Source organism: Pediculus humanus, genomic scaffold (assembly GCF_000006295.1).
Source record: "Pediculus humanus corporis 1103172107621 genomic scaffold, whole genome shotgun sequence".
NCBI lineage: Eukaryota > Metazoa > Arthropoda > Insecta > Psocodea > Pediculidae > Pediculus > Pediculus humanus.
In genome coordinates this window covers 6,987-26,795 of record NW_002987234.1, presented here as the reverse complement: position 1 = coordinate 26,795, position 19,809 = coordinate 6,987, and the positions used below count along the sequence as shown (strand labels likewise).

Sequence of the window (19,809 nt, the reverse complement as noted above, 5' to 3'; positions counted from 1 at the left end):
ATAAATTTTTGTAGGTTATTGATTTGAATTAAATTTACCTTTTGGTGTGCTGAGTTTTCTTATTCTTTCTTGGGAAGGTCGCCTTTGTTTACATGAATTCTTATAAGTTTGCTGAAGTTTTTCCAATTTGTTTTGAAGAGTTTGTATGAATTTTTTGTCCTGAGATGATATTTGAGGACCAGAAATATATTTGGCTGATAATATGATGTCTTGTCTTTGAGGCTCTTTTATATCTATTATGTTATTGATTTCTTCGATTCTCGAAAGAGCCTGAAAAATAAATTTAAATTATTAACAACATTGAACTCCATTTTTTTTGTTGTTGCAACAAATGGGTTTGTCGCATACCTCCAATGGACTAAAACTTTTATTTTTAAATTTTTTTTCCGGATTGAAAATTTCATTTTGTATTTCAGATATATTTTTAATTTTTTTCTTTTCACCAATGATTTTATTTTCCTCGACGACTTCGTCGATTTTTTTAAATATCACACTAGCACTATCGATGCATTTTTGAAAGGCACCAAATCCATCATGGACGTCGAAATTATTATAAGTGCTATTGATCGATGCAGACAGGGCAGGAGATGGTAAAGATTTATCAGAAACGGCACCGTAGGATGTTATCCGGAGGACATCTTTATTTTTATAAGGTTTTATTATTTCAAAATCGGGAATTAATGTTGTATCGTTTGCCACCGCCGCCGCCGACGCCGCCATTGTCGTTATAAATGATTTTTTATTTTTCCCAATTAATTTCTGTTGATCTTGTTCAATTGTTTGGTTTTCGAAAACTTCTTCGATTTTTTCTCCTAAAATGTTATATCCGATTTGAAAATAAAAAATAATTTCTAAACTTATTTTTTTTAAAATCCCAAAACAATCAAATACTATACAATTACAGGAAAGGAAATGATAAAAAAAATTTTTTTTTTTGCAAGTTTTATTAATTAATTTATTAATTTATTAAAATGGATTATTAATGGATTATAATCGGATCAATAGTCAAAGGATAAAGGAATCAAATCAATAACAAAACAAAAAGATTTTATTTATTATTATTATTATTATTAATAATATTTTAGAAAAAAAAAAAAAAAATTATTTTTCTTATTTATATTTAAATAACAACGTCTTGCGTACATTTCAAATTATTTTGAAAAAAATTAATTTCACCTGAATTAGTTAAAAAAATTCTCTTTTGCGACGACTCTGGTATATATAAATCTTCATCTTTAAAAAAGAAATAATCTTCGACTTTGAATAATCTTTTCCCTTTTCTTTTTTTCTTCAATGCTCTTATCAAATCTTCAACGGATTTGGCCGTTGCGTATCTCCAAAATCTTGCTTTTATCTCACTCTAAAAATAAAAAAAAAATCAATCAAACTTCATAACTTTTAATATTATTATTATTACTTACAGAAAAATTATCTTGATTCGTTAATCTTCTCGGTGTCGGCTTTGATAACCTTCTAACACTTTCATCCTGACTTTTCTTTGATCTGGAACAATAGGATTCTAATTTTCACTTTGACTCAATAACAACACACATTAATAAAACAAACGAATTAATTTTATTATTATCATTATTATTATTATTATTATTATTTCCCTTGTCAGACTAAAAAGTTAATACAAAAATTTTTTTTTTTTTTTTTTTTTAAATACTCCATAAATTTTATTCGTCTAATATAACATAATAATAATAATAATAATAATAATAATAATAATAAATGACGAGTAAGATTTTTTTTTTTATTAAAAAAATGTTATCCAAAAACTGCATAGCATAACATGTTTGAATTCTGTTTTTGCTCATAAGAGTAAGATGGCGATGATGATTTGGTTCCCGTTTTCAAGGATGATGATCCCATTTGATATACCCTAATTATAAAAAAAATAATTTTCTTCTACCATAGCATATAGCATATGCATGGATTAAATAATAATAATGATGATAATTAGACAACGGATAATCTAATGGATTAATTTTTAATAATAAATCTCACCTTGAATTTTTTCTATCCACCAATTTAGGTATTAAATAATTTTTATTATCAACGTTGATGTTGTTTACCTGTAAAGTGACAAGAAAACAAAAAAAAAAATGGTGATGATAGGAAACGGAAATGCAAATAAAATAATTTTTTTTTAAACTTATTAAAACTTATTTATATATATTTATAAGCCTAATTATTAATACATAATTTTTATATAACTTAGAGGAGGTCGCCGTCATTTTGTTTTGTGATTGAGGAGGGGGTGTGTATATAAATCGGTTCGAGAGTTATTATAAGTGAATAAGAGGTTAGATTACTGTTGGAGTAAGAGAATTAAACGATGACGTAAACATCATCCTGATAATTATCAAAAGTGTTAAGTATGTAATCGATAATAAGAGTTTCGTTAGGAGTTTCGAAATCTATGATGGCTTTACGTAAAGGAAAAGGTTGTTGTTTCCTTTGTCTCTTATCGTGTCGGGGTAATTTAAGTCGTGGTATTCTAACATTTGATGATGAACCTCCTACTCCTCCTACGCCCCCCTTTGATTTTGCATTTTTTTTCTTTTTATGTAATAATTTTTTCAATACTAATTTATATGTTTCCTGCCACCATATTTTTAATAATTTTTTCCTAGATTTAATTACTTTGCTTTCGGTATCCGATGAATGTGATTCGTGACGTGGACATGATGATTGTTTTGACCAAATTATCGGAGAAGATTCTCTTTTAGATTTTATTATTGTTGATTGTGTCGGAGCCGCCAATCTGTCTATTTCCAGCTGTTGAAAAAATTACATGATTTGTATCATCATTATTATTGCGATGGAGGGTTTTCTCTCTCTCTTTCTCCCTTTGTCAAAAGAAAACATGCGAACCTTTGCTTTTTTATTTTTAATTTTTGCTGATGAATGTCTTCGTTTTTCTTGTTTTTTTTGTATTTTCATACCCGTTGGTTTTTTCTTTCCCATTTCTGAACCAAACAAACCTCTTGCTTCTGCTATTTTTATCATGTATTTCGCGTCTAAACTAATTATTTCCTAAAGTAAAATTAATCTGAGTGACGATAAAAGGAATTCAATACAAAAAAATAAAAAAATAGAAAATTTTACCTTTCTTTGAATTTTAGCTATAAAACAACCTTCTTCGGAAAAACACGTGCTACCGTGATTGTAAAATTCCGGAAGTGGAGCAACTTCGAATAAATCACAAGGAGGTACCTAAAATTTCAATAAAAAAAAAAAAATTTCCATCGTAATGGAAAATAGAAAAAAACTGGAAAAACAATTACTTCGATTTCAACTGGAAGAACGGATATTTTAACTTCTTGATTTTCTTTATCTTTTTGTTCTCTCGATGATGGTTTACCAGGTATGAAAACAGGTTTATTCATTTTTTCTTCGGCTGGAAAAATTTTATTATTATTATTTTTCATTACTAAAAAAAATTAATTTTATTCCCTTACCTTCTTCTTTTTCAAGAGCCAATCTATGTTCTTCTTCGTGTTTTTCTTTTGCTAATCCATTCATTGTTTCAATAACGTTACTCACCATTTCAAAATTTTCTTGTGGTGATATTGAATGCGTTTCGTATAAAATTATCTGTACCTGTAATTCAATTTTACATTTTACTTGTTTTCTTATATAGGACATAAAACTATCGATCGCGGGTATTAAGTACCTGGGGTAGTGACATGCAATATTTAAGCGTTTCTTTTTGCTCTTGTAAATAACCTAATGAATTTTCTTTTATTTCCGTTTGTGTGAGTCCTTTTAACATATCCATATCGCCACCTCGACTACATATTAAATCAACCGGATCGGTTACACCCGTGTAACTATTTGGAGGAGTTGCTAAAACGGCAACTAAATTTTCTAAAACCGCTGCCTCCGGATGAAGATCCGCAAATCTTTCTGCGTATATTTCACAATTATTTATACCCAATTCGTGTATGTACGTTTGATATTCCAGTAACCTGTAACGTTTGATTATCATTATCATTAACTCTCATAAACTCTTTATTTTTATGGGCAAAAATTTGCTCCAATGGAGTTTTGACCAAATTGTCGTTTTGGAACAAATAATAATCACTTAGAGCTAGGTTGAGACTATAAGGAAAGTGAGGCAAAACATTCCAGCCTAGCTCCAGTAGTTTTTGTCTGGTGGCTAAAGATGTGTGGAGCCTGGCATTATCACGGTGATAATAATAACAATTCCTTTTCTATTGACTAGCTTTGGTCGTTTTTCTTGGATGGCATTATTTAAATTAGTCGATTGTGGAATTTATGGTCTGATTTCGTGGCAGCAGCAGCTCAAAGTAGACTATGCCTTTGTAATCCCACCAAAATGATAACAGCACCTTTTTTTGGTGAATGTTAGCCTTAGAAGTTTTTGGTGCCTGTTTCCCTTGCCTAGGCCAGGATCTTTTCCTCAAAACGTTGCTTTACATAACCCACAACGTTTTATTTTCGGTGCCCATTCTTTCGAAAAATAGTCATTCGCTTAAGAAGCATATCGCAAAGATCAAGTCGTTTCGCTAACTCCCACTCCCCAGGGTTGTGCACCAAGCTTCTTTTGGTACTCAAGACACCGCAGACGGTTTTGGACGCACTTATGTGACGAATCTAGCTTCTCTACAATGCCCTATGTCAAACTGATCATAATCAATGAGGGCCTTTAATTGGTCATCATCGACCTCCACTGGACACCCAGAGCGCTCCTCATTTTTCAAAGAAAAATCTCCAGAACGGAATTTTACGAACCTGCCGTTCTATTAAGACATCATCACCCTACACAGCCCATAACTTTTTATGAGCTCGTGAAGCATTAGCATCCCTTGGAAAATAAAAGGGGAAAATGTGGAGGAAATGCTCGCTATGGCTCCCCATGTTTAAATGTCTTTTGCTCACCCACAGTTTAACAGTTCAATGAAATGTGGATACTGAATGTTAGAGGAGGAACCATATAATAACCTATCAAAAATTTTTGTCTGTCCAAAGATGTAAACGTACTCAAAAAAATTTACAAACTATTTGTTAATGAAATCCGCAATTACTTAGTTGCTAACCCAAAAGTAAAATAAAAAATCCTTACTTATCTCCAGCTCCGAACGCTACTAATTTTTCCAATCTGTCATTATCAACTATTATATTTGCTAAATATGCTGTAGCTCTTGGAGTGTTGACGTGCGTTTGAGCTATGGTACCACGAAGAGGATTTTCCGTTAATACTTTACCCAGTAATGCAGGTCCAATACAAAAAGCTCTATCCTAAAAGAGAAATACGATGGAAATGACAAACCTGACAAACGACACACTCTTATAAATAAATTAATTTTTACCTGTAAAATGATGCTGTAATTTTTAATAAGAGATGATTGTGCAAGTTCTGGTCTTTGTATCGGATGACATAAAAGTACTTTCGGACATAAATTATCGAATCGAAAATCGTTTTTAGTCAAAACGGTTTCGTGTTTGTTTTGCAGACGAAAACCTAATTTTTCTATGTTATCACATATTTCTTTCTTACTGTAAACGAACGAACACATTCATCATCATCACCGGGGGGTTGTGGGGAGGGTGGTTAAGACAAACAATAATGAAAAACCTTTTTTTAAAAGTATTTAGCCAACCGGTAACTGGACTACTATCAATTGAAACAAATCTTTCATCTCTTAAATGTAGAGGTAATAATTGATTTAATCTTAATGCATTATTTTTAATTCTTAACCTAGCTAATGATGCTGCTAATTTTACCTAAAATAAGAAAAAAAAAATCATTAATGTTAAAAATAATAATAATAGAAAAGAGTATTATTTATTAGCGTACTCTGGAATTCCAAAGATTTTTTTCAACGATATCAAGGCCGAGTTTTTCAAAAACTTCAGATGATATTAAAACATCAGCGTGAACTCTCGGAAGAAATCTTCTCTTGTATAAATCGTAAAACAAAAGCCAAACTAAACTTTTATTATTTTCATGCTGGAAAAATATTCCAGTTGGATAATGAAAAAAAAGTTTGAAAAATAATAACAGCAACAACAACCTTTACCTCTGGATATTTTTGAAAAAAATTAATTTCTTCAAGTGCTTTACATAAAATACATTTATCTACAAAAGAAAAAAAATAATGATGACGTCATTTTCCTGTTTACAAACGGGGGGTGGTAGGGATAGGGGTAGAGTGAGGGGGCAGGGGTAGATACAAAAGGATTTTTTTTTTTTTCCTTACAACGGAAAACATCGTAAATCAATGAAAATATTCTTCTCATCTCTTCTTCATCTTGAAAATCTGGAGTTTTATCAGGTGGTAATAAAAGTAAATCTCCTGCTTTTGCTATATCAATTGAATTCCATTCGAAATCTGATGATTGTGATGGTACGAGAGAACCTTCCGAACCCGTATATGGTATACCAGATATTTTAGCTTTTTTTAATTCCGGTTGATCAATGACAACATTTTCCCATTTTGGCTTTTCTTCTTCTTCTGCATTTGTGTCTGGTGGCATTCTAAAAAAATTTTTTTTTCTCAAAACATTTTTTTAAAAAAAAAATCTCGCGTGTGTGTGTGTGTGCTTGCTTGTGTGTATGTTAAATTTTTACAAATGTTTTTTTTATATATATATATAAGCAAAATATGTGTGTTTGTTGTGTGTTTGTCGTGTGTGTGTGTTTCGTGTATGTTTGTGTTTGTGTTATCCAATAAAATTAATTTTTTTTTTTTCCTCTTTCTTTTTTTTTTTTGAAAACGGATATCGTGATTTTCCAACATTGCATGACAACAATAAATTTTCATTATTGCTAAAAATAATAATAATAATAAAACGGAAAAATTATTGAAGTGTATATACATAAAACAAAAAAATATTTTATAATAAATATATATATAAATATTCATTTAATTAAAAATAAAAAAAAACACTTTATTTATTTAAATGACAGATAAATTAGCAAGCAAAACTTTTTTCCCTTTTTTTTTTAATCGAAAAACTTTTTAAATTATTATTATTATTATTATTATTTACAATTGTAAACTTTTTGGAAAAGTTTTTCTTATTAAAAACAGCAAAACATTTAAATACTTAAAAAAGAAAAAGAAAAAGGAAAAAAAAATTGTGTTTGTTTGTTTTTAAAAAAAAAATTTGTAGGATGACAATATTAGGCCCCCCTCTCCCTAAAAAAAAAAAAAATTTAAGGTTTGATTTGTTTTATGTGTGAAACAAACGTTTGTTGTTGGAAAAATCGTCATCGTGAATTTCAATTTAAAAATAAACGGTTTATGATAATAATTATTTCAATTGATGAGTGATTGATAACCAATGGCAGGTGTTCAAAGAAAATTTCCAAAAAAAAAAAAATGTAAGAAAACGTTCTTCGATTACCTTAACACGCGTAATCCTAAGATCTTTTTAAATTTCATATTTAATTTTAAAAAAAATTAAAAAAAATAAAAGAAAACATTAATTGATTATCTTTAACTTGTGTAACCCTAAGACCTTCTTAAATTTTTTTTGTAATTAATTAAAAAAAATTAAAAATAAAAATTGAAAGAAAACATTAATTGATTACCTTTAACTTGCGTAAACCTAAGATCTTTTTAAATTTCATATTTGATTTTTAAAAAAATTAAAAAAAATAAAAGAAAACATTAATTGATTATTTTTAGCTTGTGTAATTCTAAGACCTTCTTAAATTTTTTTTGTAATTAATTAAAAAAAATGAAAAATAAAAATTGAAAGAAAACATTAATTGATTATTTTTAACTTGTGTAACCCTAAGACCTTCTTAAATTTTTTTATAATTAATTAAATTTAAAAAATAAAAATGAAAGAAAACATTTTTCGTTTACCTTTAACTTGTGTAATCCTAAGATCTTTTAAAATTTTTTTTTATATTTAAATTAAAAATAAAAAAATAAAAAATAGTAAAATAAAGATTGTTGTTAATGTAACATTTTTTTTAAATTGGTTGTTGTTGTTGTTGTTTTCAGTTTCAATTAATTAATTTTGAAACATTGATAATTTAGGATTTACCACTATTATTATTATTATTGTAACTGTTGTTGTTGTTTTTGTGTTTAACTGTTTTGTTTATGTTTTTATTATTATGTATAAAATTAAAAATTAAGGGAATTTAATTTGAAAAAAATTTCCCCGTTAATTTCATTATATTTAAAAAAAAATTAAAGAACTTATTAATAATGATGATAATAATAATAATACTAAACGGTTATGACATATGTAGGTCGCGAGTCGATTACGACACAAAATTTTCTTTTTTAAGAAAAAAAAAAGTTTCTTTTATTTTTACAAAAAAAAAAAAGTAATCGGAACCTAGTACGAATTATTTAAAAAACTTTTTCCTTTTTTTTTTATATTTTTTGTCCCATTTTTAAAAACTTTTTGCCTTAAACCCCCTCCCTTCCCTCTGCTCTCTCCAACCCTCTCCAGCCCTCCCGCCAAAAAAAAATAAAAACTTTCCTTCCCGTTGGATTGAAAAAATTTCCTTTCGCATTTTTCTCTTCAAACATTATTATTATTATTTCCGTTTTTAAATTTTCCATCGATTTATTATAAAAAAAAAAATAAATAAATTATATTAAAGTTAAACTCGTTTTATAAAAATATCGATCGATATATCGAATTTATTTTTTTTAACGTTTTTTCATAACGCGAAATATGTCAAAATAAATACATAATTATTATTATTATTAAAATGAAAATAAATGGGAAAAATGTTAACCGAGGAAAATTACGTATTGGGAAAAAAGACACGCAAATTTATGACGTCATCTCGTGGGCAGGCAGGGGGGGAAATGTTTGAAAAAAAAAAAATTTTTTTAAATGAAATGATGCAAGAGGGATATCACTTGATTGATTGATTGATTGATTGATTAATTAATTAATTAATTAATACTTACCCGATTAATTGTTTTTTTTTCCGACTAATGTAAAAGAAAATTTATCATTATTATTATTATTATTATTAATATTTGTTTAATTATTGTAATTAATTATAATTTTTGTGTTATGTTGGGTTTAATTTTAATTTGTATTCGTTTCGTGTTATTCGTTTAATAAATAAATAAAGTTATTAATTAATTAATAGAAAATAATGATAATGATAATGATAATAATAATAATAGTTAAAACTTACATACGAAGTTCAAGAGTTTTTTCTTTTTGCTTATTGAGAAGTTTAAAATAATTTTTCAATCTCCATGATTGATCACTTGGTAATAATATTTGTATTTCTTTCGACATCATTCGAGCGATTATGTTGAGTTTGGCAAGTTGAAAAAGTGCGGAAAAACTTTCGATGTTTTCACCCGGTTGAAAATTTTCCGGTAAATTTCCCTTGTTTATATCTTTAAATATAAAATGCGACGACGATGATGATGATGATCTTTCTTCTTTGATATTATCATCGTAAATGGTTGATATTTGAAAAAGTTTTTTAACGTTTTCCATCATTTTTCCTTTTTCCTTTTCCTTCTTTCCTTCCTCCTTTTTCCTATTATTATTATTATTGCTTTTCCTTTTTGCAAATGTTTTTTACGACGATGATGATGATGATAACGATATGAGATTATTATTATTAAATAAACTTTTTTTCTTTTTTTTTAATGAGATTTATTTAAAAAGTAAAAAAAAAAATTTTCCTCTGAAATAAAATAATAATAATAATAATAATAATAATAATAATAATAATAATAATAATGATGATGATGATGATGATGATATACAAAATTTAATTTTTTTTTTAATATAATAAAATACATTTTACTCACATTTTTTTTTTTATTCGTTGATTTTAAACTTCATTTTTCGTCGAATAAAAAATTTTCTTTAAGTGTCACTCACCGAGGAAACTCTGGTAAAAAGAAGTAAAAGTGGGAAAATTGAAAAATAACTGAAAAAATAAAATGCGTGAAGGCGTTAAATTTGCATGTTTAAAAAGCGTTAAACATTTTTAAAAAAATATGAATTTTACATAAAATATATATAAACGCAAACATAATCAATCACACAATAAAATAAAATAAAATAAAACTTTTTATGTCGGTGCTAAATATAAAACTTTATTATTATTATTATGGTCACTCTTAAACACGACAAGGCTCTTATTTGTCGGGGTTTTTAGGCATTTATCCCAGGTTTCTACCCGATTCCTTAGGGACAAATACTCGAATATCGGTGGTGCTATTTATAATATTTTCCGAAGAATGTGGGCCGTCCCACATAGTGCGATTTCCTGGATGGTTTCTTCCTTTAGATTCTTCAAAATCTTCTTTAAATTTCCTTTCATTGAATGTGGCATGGCTCCCAATGCTCCCACGATGACCGGAATCGTTTCTGTTTTTGTTTCCCACATCCTGGTTATTTCAATTTCCAAATTTCTGTATTTCAGCCTTTTGTCTGCTTCTTTGGCTGTGGTGTTTTTTTCTGCCGGCACGGATACTTCAATTAATTTACACCATTTTACCGCATTATGCTTCCCAGGATGATATCCGGTTTGTTGGCTGGCACAGTTCTGTCAGTGTGGATTTGTTGATCATACAGAACTGTGCATGGACCTACTGTCGTAACCGGGGTTGGAATGTGGTTGTATCCTTCCTTGGGTAATCCATCCATTCCATATTCTCGGCATATACTCCAATGGAGATATTGACATAATTTCTTCTGAGATTGGGCTTTGCTATCATAAGTTGCAAGTTGCCCTTCTTCCATTATCTCGTTTTCTTTATTTTCTTTGACGATTTGTTTTGTCCTTTTCAGAACTCCTTTTTTTGTAGTTTTTTCTTCTGCATGTATAACTTGGGCTAAGATAGGGTCCTCTTGATGGGATTCTATGTATTTTCCCATTCCAATAATGGCATTCTGGTATGCCGCTTCTATTTGTCGTATTCCTCTTCCTCCATCTTTCCTGCTGACGTACAATCTACCCACATTAGCTTTTGGACGTAACGCACCATTCATGGTTAATATTTTTCTTGTCCTTCTGTCTAGGTGCGTGATTTCTTCTTTTGTCCAGTCGACGAGGCCAAAACTGTATTGTATTACTAGAACTGCTAATGTGCCGATGGCGTTTAACTTATTTCTTCCATTCAGTTCCGACTGTAATATAAGCCTCAATCTTTTAAAATATTCTTTCTTCAATAGCGGTTTAATTTCCTCGTTGGCTATCCCAAAATTTTCTTCAATCCCCGGATATTTGTATGTTGATCCAGGGTCCAGTTCTTTTATTATCATTATTATTATTATTATTGATTTTAATTTTGTATTTTTGATTTGAAAATTAATTTAATAAAATATAGTATCATTGAAATATAAATAAATAAATAATTGTAAAATGAATGTTTGAAAAGAAAGAAAGAAAATAAATAAATAAATAAACGTTTAGTTATGATAATAATAATTAAAATTATATTAATTAATTTATTAAACTTCTTATTAGAAAATAAATAATAATAATAATAAAATAAGTTTTATATGTGACCTTAATTAATTAATGAGTATTTAGGTACCGGGTTTTTAATTATTTATAATTTTTTTATATTGTTTGTACATGATATTTTTATTATTCCGTTGTTTGTTGTTTATATTCTCTTGTTTGTTGTATTTTTAAATTTTTTATTATGTCGAAAATATTTGAAAATTTCGATCTTTTTCTAGAAAAAAAATAAAAAATTAATTAAGGGAAAGTACTTGATGACGTATTTTACATATAAAACTTTCTCGCTAAGATAGGAAATAGCCGACATGCACTTACCTTAAAGGATTTTTCATTTCCGTTTCCGTTTTTTTCGACGATTCATCGTCGTTTGAAATTTTAGGTGATGGTGGTCTAGGTTTGGGTCTTAACTGTGACGAGGGTTTATTTATATTTTCAATTTCGTTATCCAAATTGGCAAGTTGTGCAACTTGTAAAACGGTTTCTGCCGGTGCTAATAATACTATGACGCCATTTAAATTTATTCTGTAATTTTCGGTGCCATTTTGTCTTTGATCGTACACATCCGTATCCGTCTATAAATCAATAAATAATTTTAAAAATTATGTAAAGAGTGATGATAATGATAATAATGATAAATACTTACGTTACAATTTGTTTTATTTAATATCGAATCTTGAAAATCGTTTGTTTGTTCGATGGGTATACCATTGATGACGTTAATTACCATAAAAATTATTAAACAAACGATAAAGTTTGTCGAATTCATGATGACACAATCACAACAACCGCAATTTTTTCAAAACTATTTTCCAAAAACGTTATGTGAACCTTGACCTAGAAAATTAAAAAATAAAAAAAACAATCGATGATATGAACTTACCGGTAAATTTTTTTTAAAACAAACAAACAAACAATAAAATTTTTTAAAGAAAAATACCTTTAAATAATAATTGTTTTATTATATCTTCTTCAAGATCCACTTTTTAAACTGAGATACAAGTTGACCTTCTGCTTTTTTTAACAATAATAATGATAATCAACAACAACAACAACTCTTTTCTCTTCTTCTTCTTCTTCTTCTCCAGCGTTCCACGTAGTTTTGATTATTATGATTTTTATTATAATTTAACGTTACAAAAAATCTTACTCAGTACCGTAAGTGAGTAAAAAAAGAGAAAGAGATAGAGATTGGGAGGGGAGGGGGAAATACCGGGGTGGCAAGTTTTGTATGACCGGGAATAACCCGTATAAACAACACCTATTTGCAAAATATCAACAATTTATCTGTTCTTTTCTTTTCTTCCAAGGTTATTAAATTGCAAAAACGAGTTTTAACAGTTTTTTTCATTTAATTCGGTGAAAGGTGTTTTTTTTTGCTGGAAGGATCGTAATAATAATAATAATAATTTTATATGTACCTGAGGTACATTGTTAATTACTGTTTGACAAAAGGTACGAAAGGTCATCGTACTTTTTTCTTTCCTTAACCGATTAAAAAAATATTTTTCCTTAATCATTAATAAATTGATGATAAATGTGTAAAAAAAAACGGAGGGAGGGGAGGAGGGCGTACCAGAAGTTGTGGTGGTGTACTCATGTAATCCAACTACTTGAAGGTTAGGTATAGAGGATGTTTTAAGGGTGGGGGTTCTGGGATTGGATTTTCCACGTGACTAGGCGTCCGCTAGGGGTAAATATTCGAATTGGATACCTCGGGGGAGCCCGAGGTAGCCATGACAGAGCTGAAGACAAATGAAAGATCAAGGGGACCAAGAACCCCAGACATCTCTCTCTCTCCGGACACTCGCAGACTCTGCGGAAGAGGTAGGAACGATGGTAACAGATCGGGGGATTGCCTCTCGAAGGGTAAAAAGAGGAAGTACCGGAGGTCTTTCTCAGGTAAGATTCCTACTCGTGAGTGAGAACCTGATAGTTCTGGCTCAGAAGAGAGTCGAGGCTGAAATGCGAAAATTTCCGGGAGGGCCCCCCCTTCAGGAAAACAAGTCCAGGAGTTTTAGTCGGGTAGTGGCTTTGACTTAGTCCCCCCACACTCTTCCCACTATCGGGTGGGGGCGGGTTAGTGCGAAACGCATTTCTCCTGGGTCCACAAAAAAAAGAGTGGGGGGCATTAATAAATTCTAAAAACCTTTTAACAAAAAAATTTTATTTGTTTATTTATTTATTTATTATTTATTTATTGCAAAAAAAATTCTTGTGAATTGTTTTATTTGTTTATTGAAAACGCCTTCGCCATTTTTTCTTTTTTGTGGGGGGGGCCTTAACCGATGTGATGATAAATATTTAAATTTATTAACGATCGTCTTTGGTTTAAAAATAAAAAAAAAGTTTCGTTCGTTTTAAAAAAATAAAAATTATTATATTTGTAATAAATTATGTTTTCGTTAAAAAAATAATAATGATAAAAATATTTATTTAAAACAGTAATGATAATGATGATAATAGTTAAATAATAAATAAATAAATATTTTTAATATAAAAAAAAAATGTTTTCTTCTTCCTTTTTTTTTTTTCTTATTGTTTTTTAATCATTTCCCTCGTCCACGGCCAAGATGAAATCAATGGCGGCACGAAATTCCTACGCATAGCCGAATGATAATAATAATAATTATTATTATTATTATGATCGACGGATTCATCTCCTATACAAAATCTAACGATGAGAAATATTAAAGCTGACACGAGGAGAACGGTAAATATGGCTTGAGATGGTGATGGTTCAGACATTTTTTATAAATTTTTTTTTTCTTTTCACGATTTTTTTTTTTTTAAATTAATTCTGTGAATGAAAAAAAATGATTGATTGATTGATTGATTACATCGACTCAAACCAAAAAAAAAAATTTATTAAGTTATTAATAATAGTAATAATATTGTCGGATTGAATAATTTTTTTTTAAAATTATTTTTAGAATTTGTTTTCTATCTCCATTCATAATTTATAAATTATGACGTATTTATTATTATTATTATTAATAACTTTCTAACGAATGATAATAATAATAATAACAAAATAATTAATTTAAAATGAAATATGAATTTTTTTCTTTAAAAAAAAACTAAATCTAACCGAAGGAAAGGAATAGAAAAAGAAAAAAAGAAAACAAGTGAAAGTTTTTTTTTTGTTACTTTGTTACTTTGTGTCATTAACAATAACACAAAAAAGGAAAAAAAAAGGAAAAGGAAAAAAGGAAAAGTTTTTTCCATTGTAATTCGAAAATATTCTATTCGATATTCGAAATTTCGTTTTCTTTTCATTTATTCATACGACATGAATTTAAGAAAAGTTTTTACTTTTTTTTTTTTTGTTAACCCAAACCTAAATTTAACCACTTGAAACCAAAAAAAAACAAAAATTAAATATCCGTTTCCGGTTTATCTAATCCCACGCCAAAATAAAAATTATTTATTTATTCTACTTTTCACCGAATGAGTTTTAAAAAAAAAAACTTATTTAAATAATAACGAACGAACGAAAGAACAAATAAACGGAATTTAAATTTAAATAAATAAATAAATAATTATTAATCTTTAGAATGACCCCCCACATTAATTATCAATAATAATAATAATATTAATAATAATAATAATGATAAAATTTTTAAATTTACTTTCCCTGACTTTATTTTTCATTTAATTTAACTAAAATTAAACTTTTTTAAAAATTAATTTTTTAATACTTGAAAAATTATTATTATTATGATGATGATGATTATTATTATTATTATTAATATTAGTATTATTATCACTATTATTATTATTATTAATAAAAATATATTAAATCCGGGGTGACTTTTATTTTTGATTTTTTTTTTTTTTATTTCGTTTCGTGAGTTTTTTTTTATTTCTTTCTATTAATAATCGAGTCCTGAATAAATTTTACGACGTAAAATTTTCTACTACGTCATTCCATTAATAATAATAATAATGATAATGATAATAATATTTAAATGACGTTGCAACGAGTATGTTTTTTGTTTTATAATGTTTAAAAGAAAAAAAGAAAGAAAAAAAAAGTTAACGCATTTGACCCCGAAGTTAAAAATGTTTTCAAAACATAAATTTTTTGTTTTGTTTCATTATTATTATTATCATAACTATTATTTAGGTTTCGAAGAATGCATTTTTACGTTAAAACGAAATTTTGTGTGTGCGTGTTGACTGGAGAAACGACTGGAAAAAAATTTGGATTTTGTTTCGTTTTCGTCGTTTGATTTTATTTAAAAAAAAAATGGCGTAAATTTTATTTTTAAAATTATTAAAAAATTTATCTTTAAAGAGACAAACAAAGAAAGAAACAAACGAACGAACGAACGAACGAACGAACGAACAAACAAACAAACAAACAAACAAACAAACAAACAAACAAACAAACAAACGAACGAACGAACGAACGAACGAACGAACATACAAACAAACAAATTAAATTAATTTTAATTAAACTTTATAATAAAAAAAAAAAAGAAAAAAAAACTAAACGTTATTTTTAAAAAAAAAAAATTTATCGAATAAAAAAAGGCGGGAAATTTATCCGCCATATTTAAAAATTTACAATTTGTTTAAATAAACAATAAAAAAAAAAATTTTAATATTCCGCCATTTAAAAACACAAAAACGTAGTATTACGATAAAAAATTTTTTTTTTTTTCGTTAAAACAAAACCCGGAAAAAAAATTTTTCCGGAAGGAGTCTTGGAAAATTACAAGAGGAAAAAAATTCTTTCTACTCACTCGTTCGATTTTCCTTTTTTGCTGCCGTTTTTGCGCAAACCGAAGAAAAGATTTACGTGGAACGATTGCTATAATTCAACTGAATGATTTTTACGAGAGTTTTGAAAAAGAGTAAATGAAAGTTTTTTTATAAACACCCATTCACGATGACATTGTAAAAAAAATTATTATCATTATTATTATTACTTTTCTCCGATAAAAAAAAAAAAAAAAAAAAAAAATGTTGACATAGAAAATGAATTCGTTTCTTTCGTTTATTTCCGGTTCGTTTTACAAAATCGAATTTTCTACTTATTTAAAATTTTTCCGTAAAATTAAATTTTACAATCAATAATCGATAATTAATTAACGATGATGATAATGATGACGATGATAATAATGATAATAATAATAATGATGATGATAATCGATAAAAAAAAAAAATCCAACGCGACGATTTCGATCGTTTTTTTTCCTTTAAATAAATTTTTCCTTTTTGTTTCGGTTTTTTTTTTTTTTGGAATTTACGGAGAAAAAATCGTATCGATAAATCAATTTATTAATAATAATAATAATGATAATAATGATAATGATAGTAATGATAATGATAATGATATCGATCGATAGCCTAATCCTTAACGTAAAAAAAAAAAAAAAAAAAAAAATGAATAAAAATTAAATCGTCCAAATATTATTTTTTCCTAACGGTGACCCCATTTTTTGGTTTACTTTAATAAATCAATAAATAAATACATAATAAAATCAATAAGTTATTGATCTATTAATAATAATAATAATAATAATAATAATAATAATAATAATAATAATAATAAAAGGAAAAATTTTAAATTTTCTTTGATTTTCGACTTTAAACCTCGGAAAAAAAAATAATCGTATGAAAATATCAAAATATGAATGATTCGGTTTTTTATTTATTAATTAATTATTAATTATTAACTCGCCGTTAATTAAATAATTTTTCTTTTTTTTTTAATTAAAAGAAAACTGTCACGCACACGTATACGCATGCACACGCACGCACATACGCACCTTAATAAAAAGAAAGAAAATGTCGAATATTAATTATTTTTTTGATTTTATGTTTTTTTTTTTTTTTTAAATAATGATTCAGCAAAAGGATGCGGTAAATAAATAAATAAATAAATACATACATAAGTATTAATAAAAAAATAAAAAAAAAAAATAATAATAAAAGTAATAAAAAGTATTTTATATACAAAATATATATAAAATTTTCTTTTTTTTTTTGTTGCACGCTAATTAAAAATTTAAAGATTTTTTTTTTATTAATTAATTAATTTGTCTTTTGTAAACGCAAACGCCGGTTAAATCTCTATAAGCATCCGGTCCACAACCTTCGTGACTAAATATCGAACTTGGATCCATTCCATAGGGAGAAAATTCTCCAGCAATTCTTGGAGAATCAAAATTAATTATCGGTTCTTCGGTTTCATTCGATTCTTCTCCTTCTTCTTCTCCATTGTTCGTAAAGTTATTATTTTCATTATTATTATCATTGTTCTCGTCATTTTCATCGCCATTGTTATTCTCATCATCATTATCATTAGTATTGTTATTGTTGTTGTTGTTATTTTTATTTTTTTTATTCTTTTTATTTTTAAGAGTTTTTTTAACACTTTTTCCTTCCGTCGTAGTCATCATTTCATCATCATCATCTTCGACAGCCATCGTTGTGGTTTCTTCAGCTTCGGTCGTCGTCTCTTCTTCTTCCGTCGTATCCTCTTCTTCTGTCGTCGTTGTAGTCACTTCCGTTGTATACCTTCCCTTTATCGGAAATCTACCGTTGTTAAAATTATAACGATTTGGATCACCGAATTGTACGATTCTTTTCGATTGAAGACCAGGTTTACCAAAATTAAATTTAAACGGTAAGAAACCCAATTTCGAAGATGGTCTTCTTTGCGATGGTAGTCCGTTAGGCCCCCCGAATCCTCCTCTGTTAAATTTTAAAAAATTAGCTGCTGTGTTTGCAACGACTCCCATACCAGCGGATAGTATATCTTTGGGTGGTACGACGACAAAAACGACATCTTGTAAATCCGTACGTATGTTTAATTCTCCTTCTTGTCTTTGATCGTATTTTATCGGAGTAGTTAAAACATGATCGATAAAAAATGTTAAAAATGATAAAACCGCGAGAAACGTTGGAGTCGATACCATGTTACCGGTATACCAAAAAAACCACTGATATATCCTCGCGGAAGAAAGAACTTGGATAAACTGATTATCAGTTATTACACTAGTCTTATGGTTTTTTAAGGTTATTGACCTTAAAAAAAAACTATATCCCAATAATACTATTGGATATGTGAACTTTGAATGATTTCCCTATGGTGTCTTAAACTCGTTTTAAACGATCGTATCGTGTCAACTATTTGTACGCCAACTAAAAAAATTTTAACTTATCAAACTCCACCCCCACCACCGCCACCAACACCGCCACCACCCTTATCACTCTACGTAAATAAATAATTTGTCAATCCTAATCAATAAAAAATTTATTAAAGAGAAAGAAGGAAATTATAGACAAACAAGAACGACCATATAGAAAACTCAGGAAGGATTTAGGCAAAAAGAAAATAATGATAATAGCAGTGAGAAAACTCGTAGGTACTAAAAATAAAAAAAAAATTAGAAAGGTAGGCTAGGTATCAACCTAGAAAAAGGTATTTAACTAGTTGAACGTAATGATAAAAATCGGTAAAAACGAATGCAAAAGACGTTTTTTTTTTTTTTTAATTAAACAGCCTCAAACGACGTCTACGAATGATATTACCGTAATATTATTATTATTATTAATATTATTATTATTATTATTAATATTATTATAACCCGAAAACTGACAACAAGTCAAACGACTTCATTATTTTTTGTCAACTAAAAAAAAAAAAAAAAAATTTATTTATGTAATTCGTAATCAAAACAAAAAAAATTTTGACCTTTTTTGGCCAGCAAACTGCATTTTCATATGCGTACGCATGTGCGTGCGTGCGTGTGTGCGTGTGATTATGCGTTTATTGTAGTACGTGGAAAATTTTCCTTGCCAAGAATCGGTTATTATTATTATTATTGGCTTTAAGCCAGGGCGGTGGTACGAATTTATTCATGTGAAAATCATTTTTACAAAAAAAATTTTCCATTCGTTTTGATTTATCTGTCATCGATTTATGATTTATTACCACGACTCCCCCCTCCCCCCGCCCGCCTTTTCCTTTTTCGAAAAAATAATTTCCGGTATTTTAAAAATCGATCGATTTTTTTTTCGTCCAGGGAATGTTTAAAAAATATAAAAAGTCTCGATTGAATATTTCGACTTTCATTTAAACGATCAAAAATTTTTTTAAAAATAATAATAATAATAATAATAAAGAAACCGTACGGGAAACGGCCCCCCTCACACATTCTTCGGAAAATTTTATAAGGTGGTATCATTGATATACGAGCATTTATCCCTAAGGAATCGGGTAGAAACCTGGAATAAATGCTTAAAAAATCCGACAAATTCTTCTTCTGTTTAAAAATGACAATAATAATAATAATAATAATTAAATAAATGAGAAAATTAATTTTTTTTTTATATAT

At 27.8% G+C, this 19,809-nt stretch overlaps 3 protein-coding genes across 3 annotated transcripts; all 3 read right to left on the bottom strand.

Moving 5' to 3' along the window:
- Positions 1–15: 15 nt before the first annotated feature.
- Positions 16–6,510, bottom strand: Phum_PHUM250960 (uncharacterized protein; the record flags this gene model as incomplete). The annotated part of the gene is made up of 17 exons (XM_002426347.1): positions 16–233; positions 444–812; positions 1,177–1,360; positions 1,422–1,503; positions 2,011–2,078; positions 2,341–2,784; positions 2,881–3,042; positions 3,115–3,222; positions 3,294–3,406; positions 3,468–3,609; positions 3,683–3,977; positions 5,096–5,271; positions 5,343–5,529; positions 5,609–5,757; positions 5,831–5,983; positions 6,054–6,112; positions 6,234–6,510. 17 exons carry the CDS (start codon positions 6,508–6,510, stop codon positions 16–18), a joined length of 3,186 nt encoding a protein of 1,061 aa, XP_002426392.1.
- A 2,643-nt stretch (positions 6,511–9,153) lies between these two features.
- Phum_PHUM250950 (uncharacterized protein) lies at positions 9,154–12,185 on the bottom strand (the record flags this gene model as incomplete). The annotated part of the gene is made up of 4 exons (XM_002426346.1): positions 9,154–9,368; positions 9,861–9,913; positions 11,774–11,957; positions 12,098–12,185. 4 exons carry the CDS (start codon positions 12,183–12,185, stop codon positions 9,154–9,156), a joined length of 540 nt encoding a protein of 179 aa, XP_002426391.1.
- A 4,628-nt stretch (positions 12,186–16,813) lies between these two features.
- On the bottom strand, positions 16,814–18,387 carry Phum_PHUM250940 (uncharacterized protein; the record flags this gene model as incomplete). Its single annotated transcript, XM_002426345.1, has 2 exons — positions 16,814–16,819; positions 17,527–18,387. The coding sequence occupies 2 exons, from the start codon at positions 18,385–18,387 to the stop codon at positions 16,814–16,816; spliced, it is 867 nt and encodes a 288-aa protein (XP_002426390.1).
- Between the last annotated feature and the right edge of the window lie 1,422 nt (positions 18,388–19,809).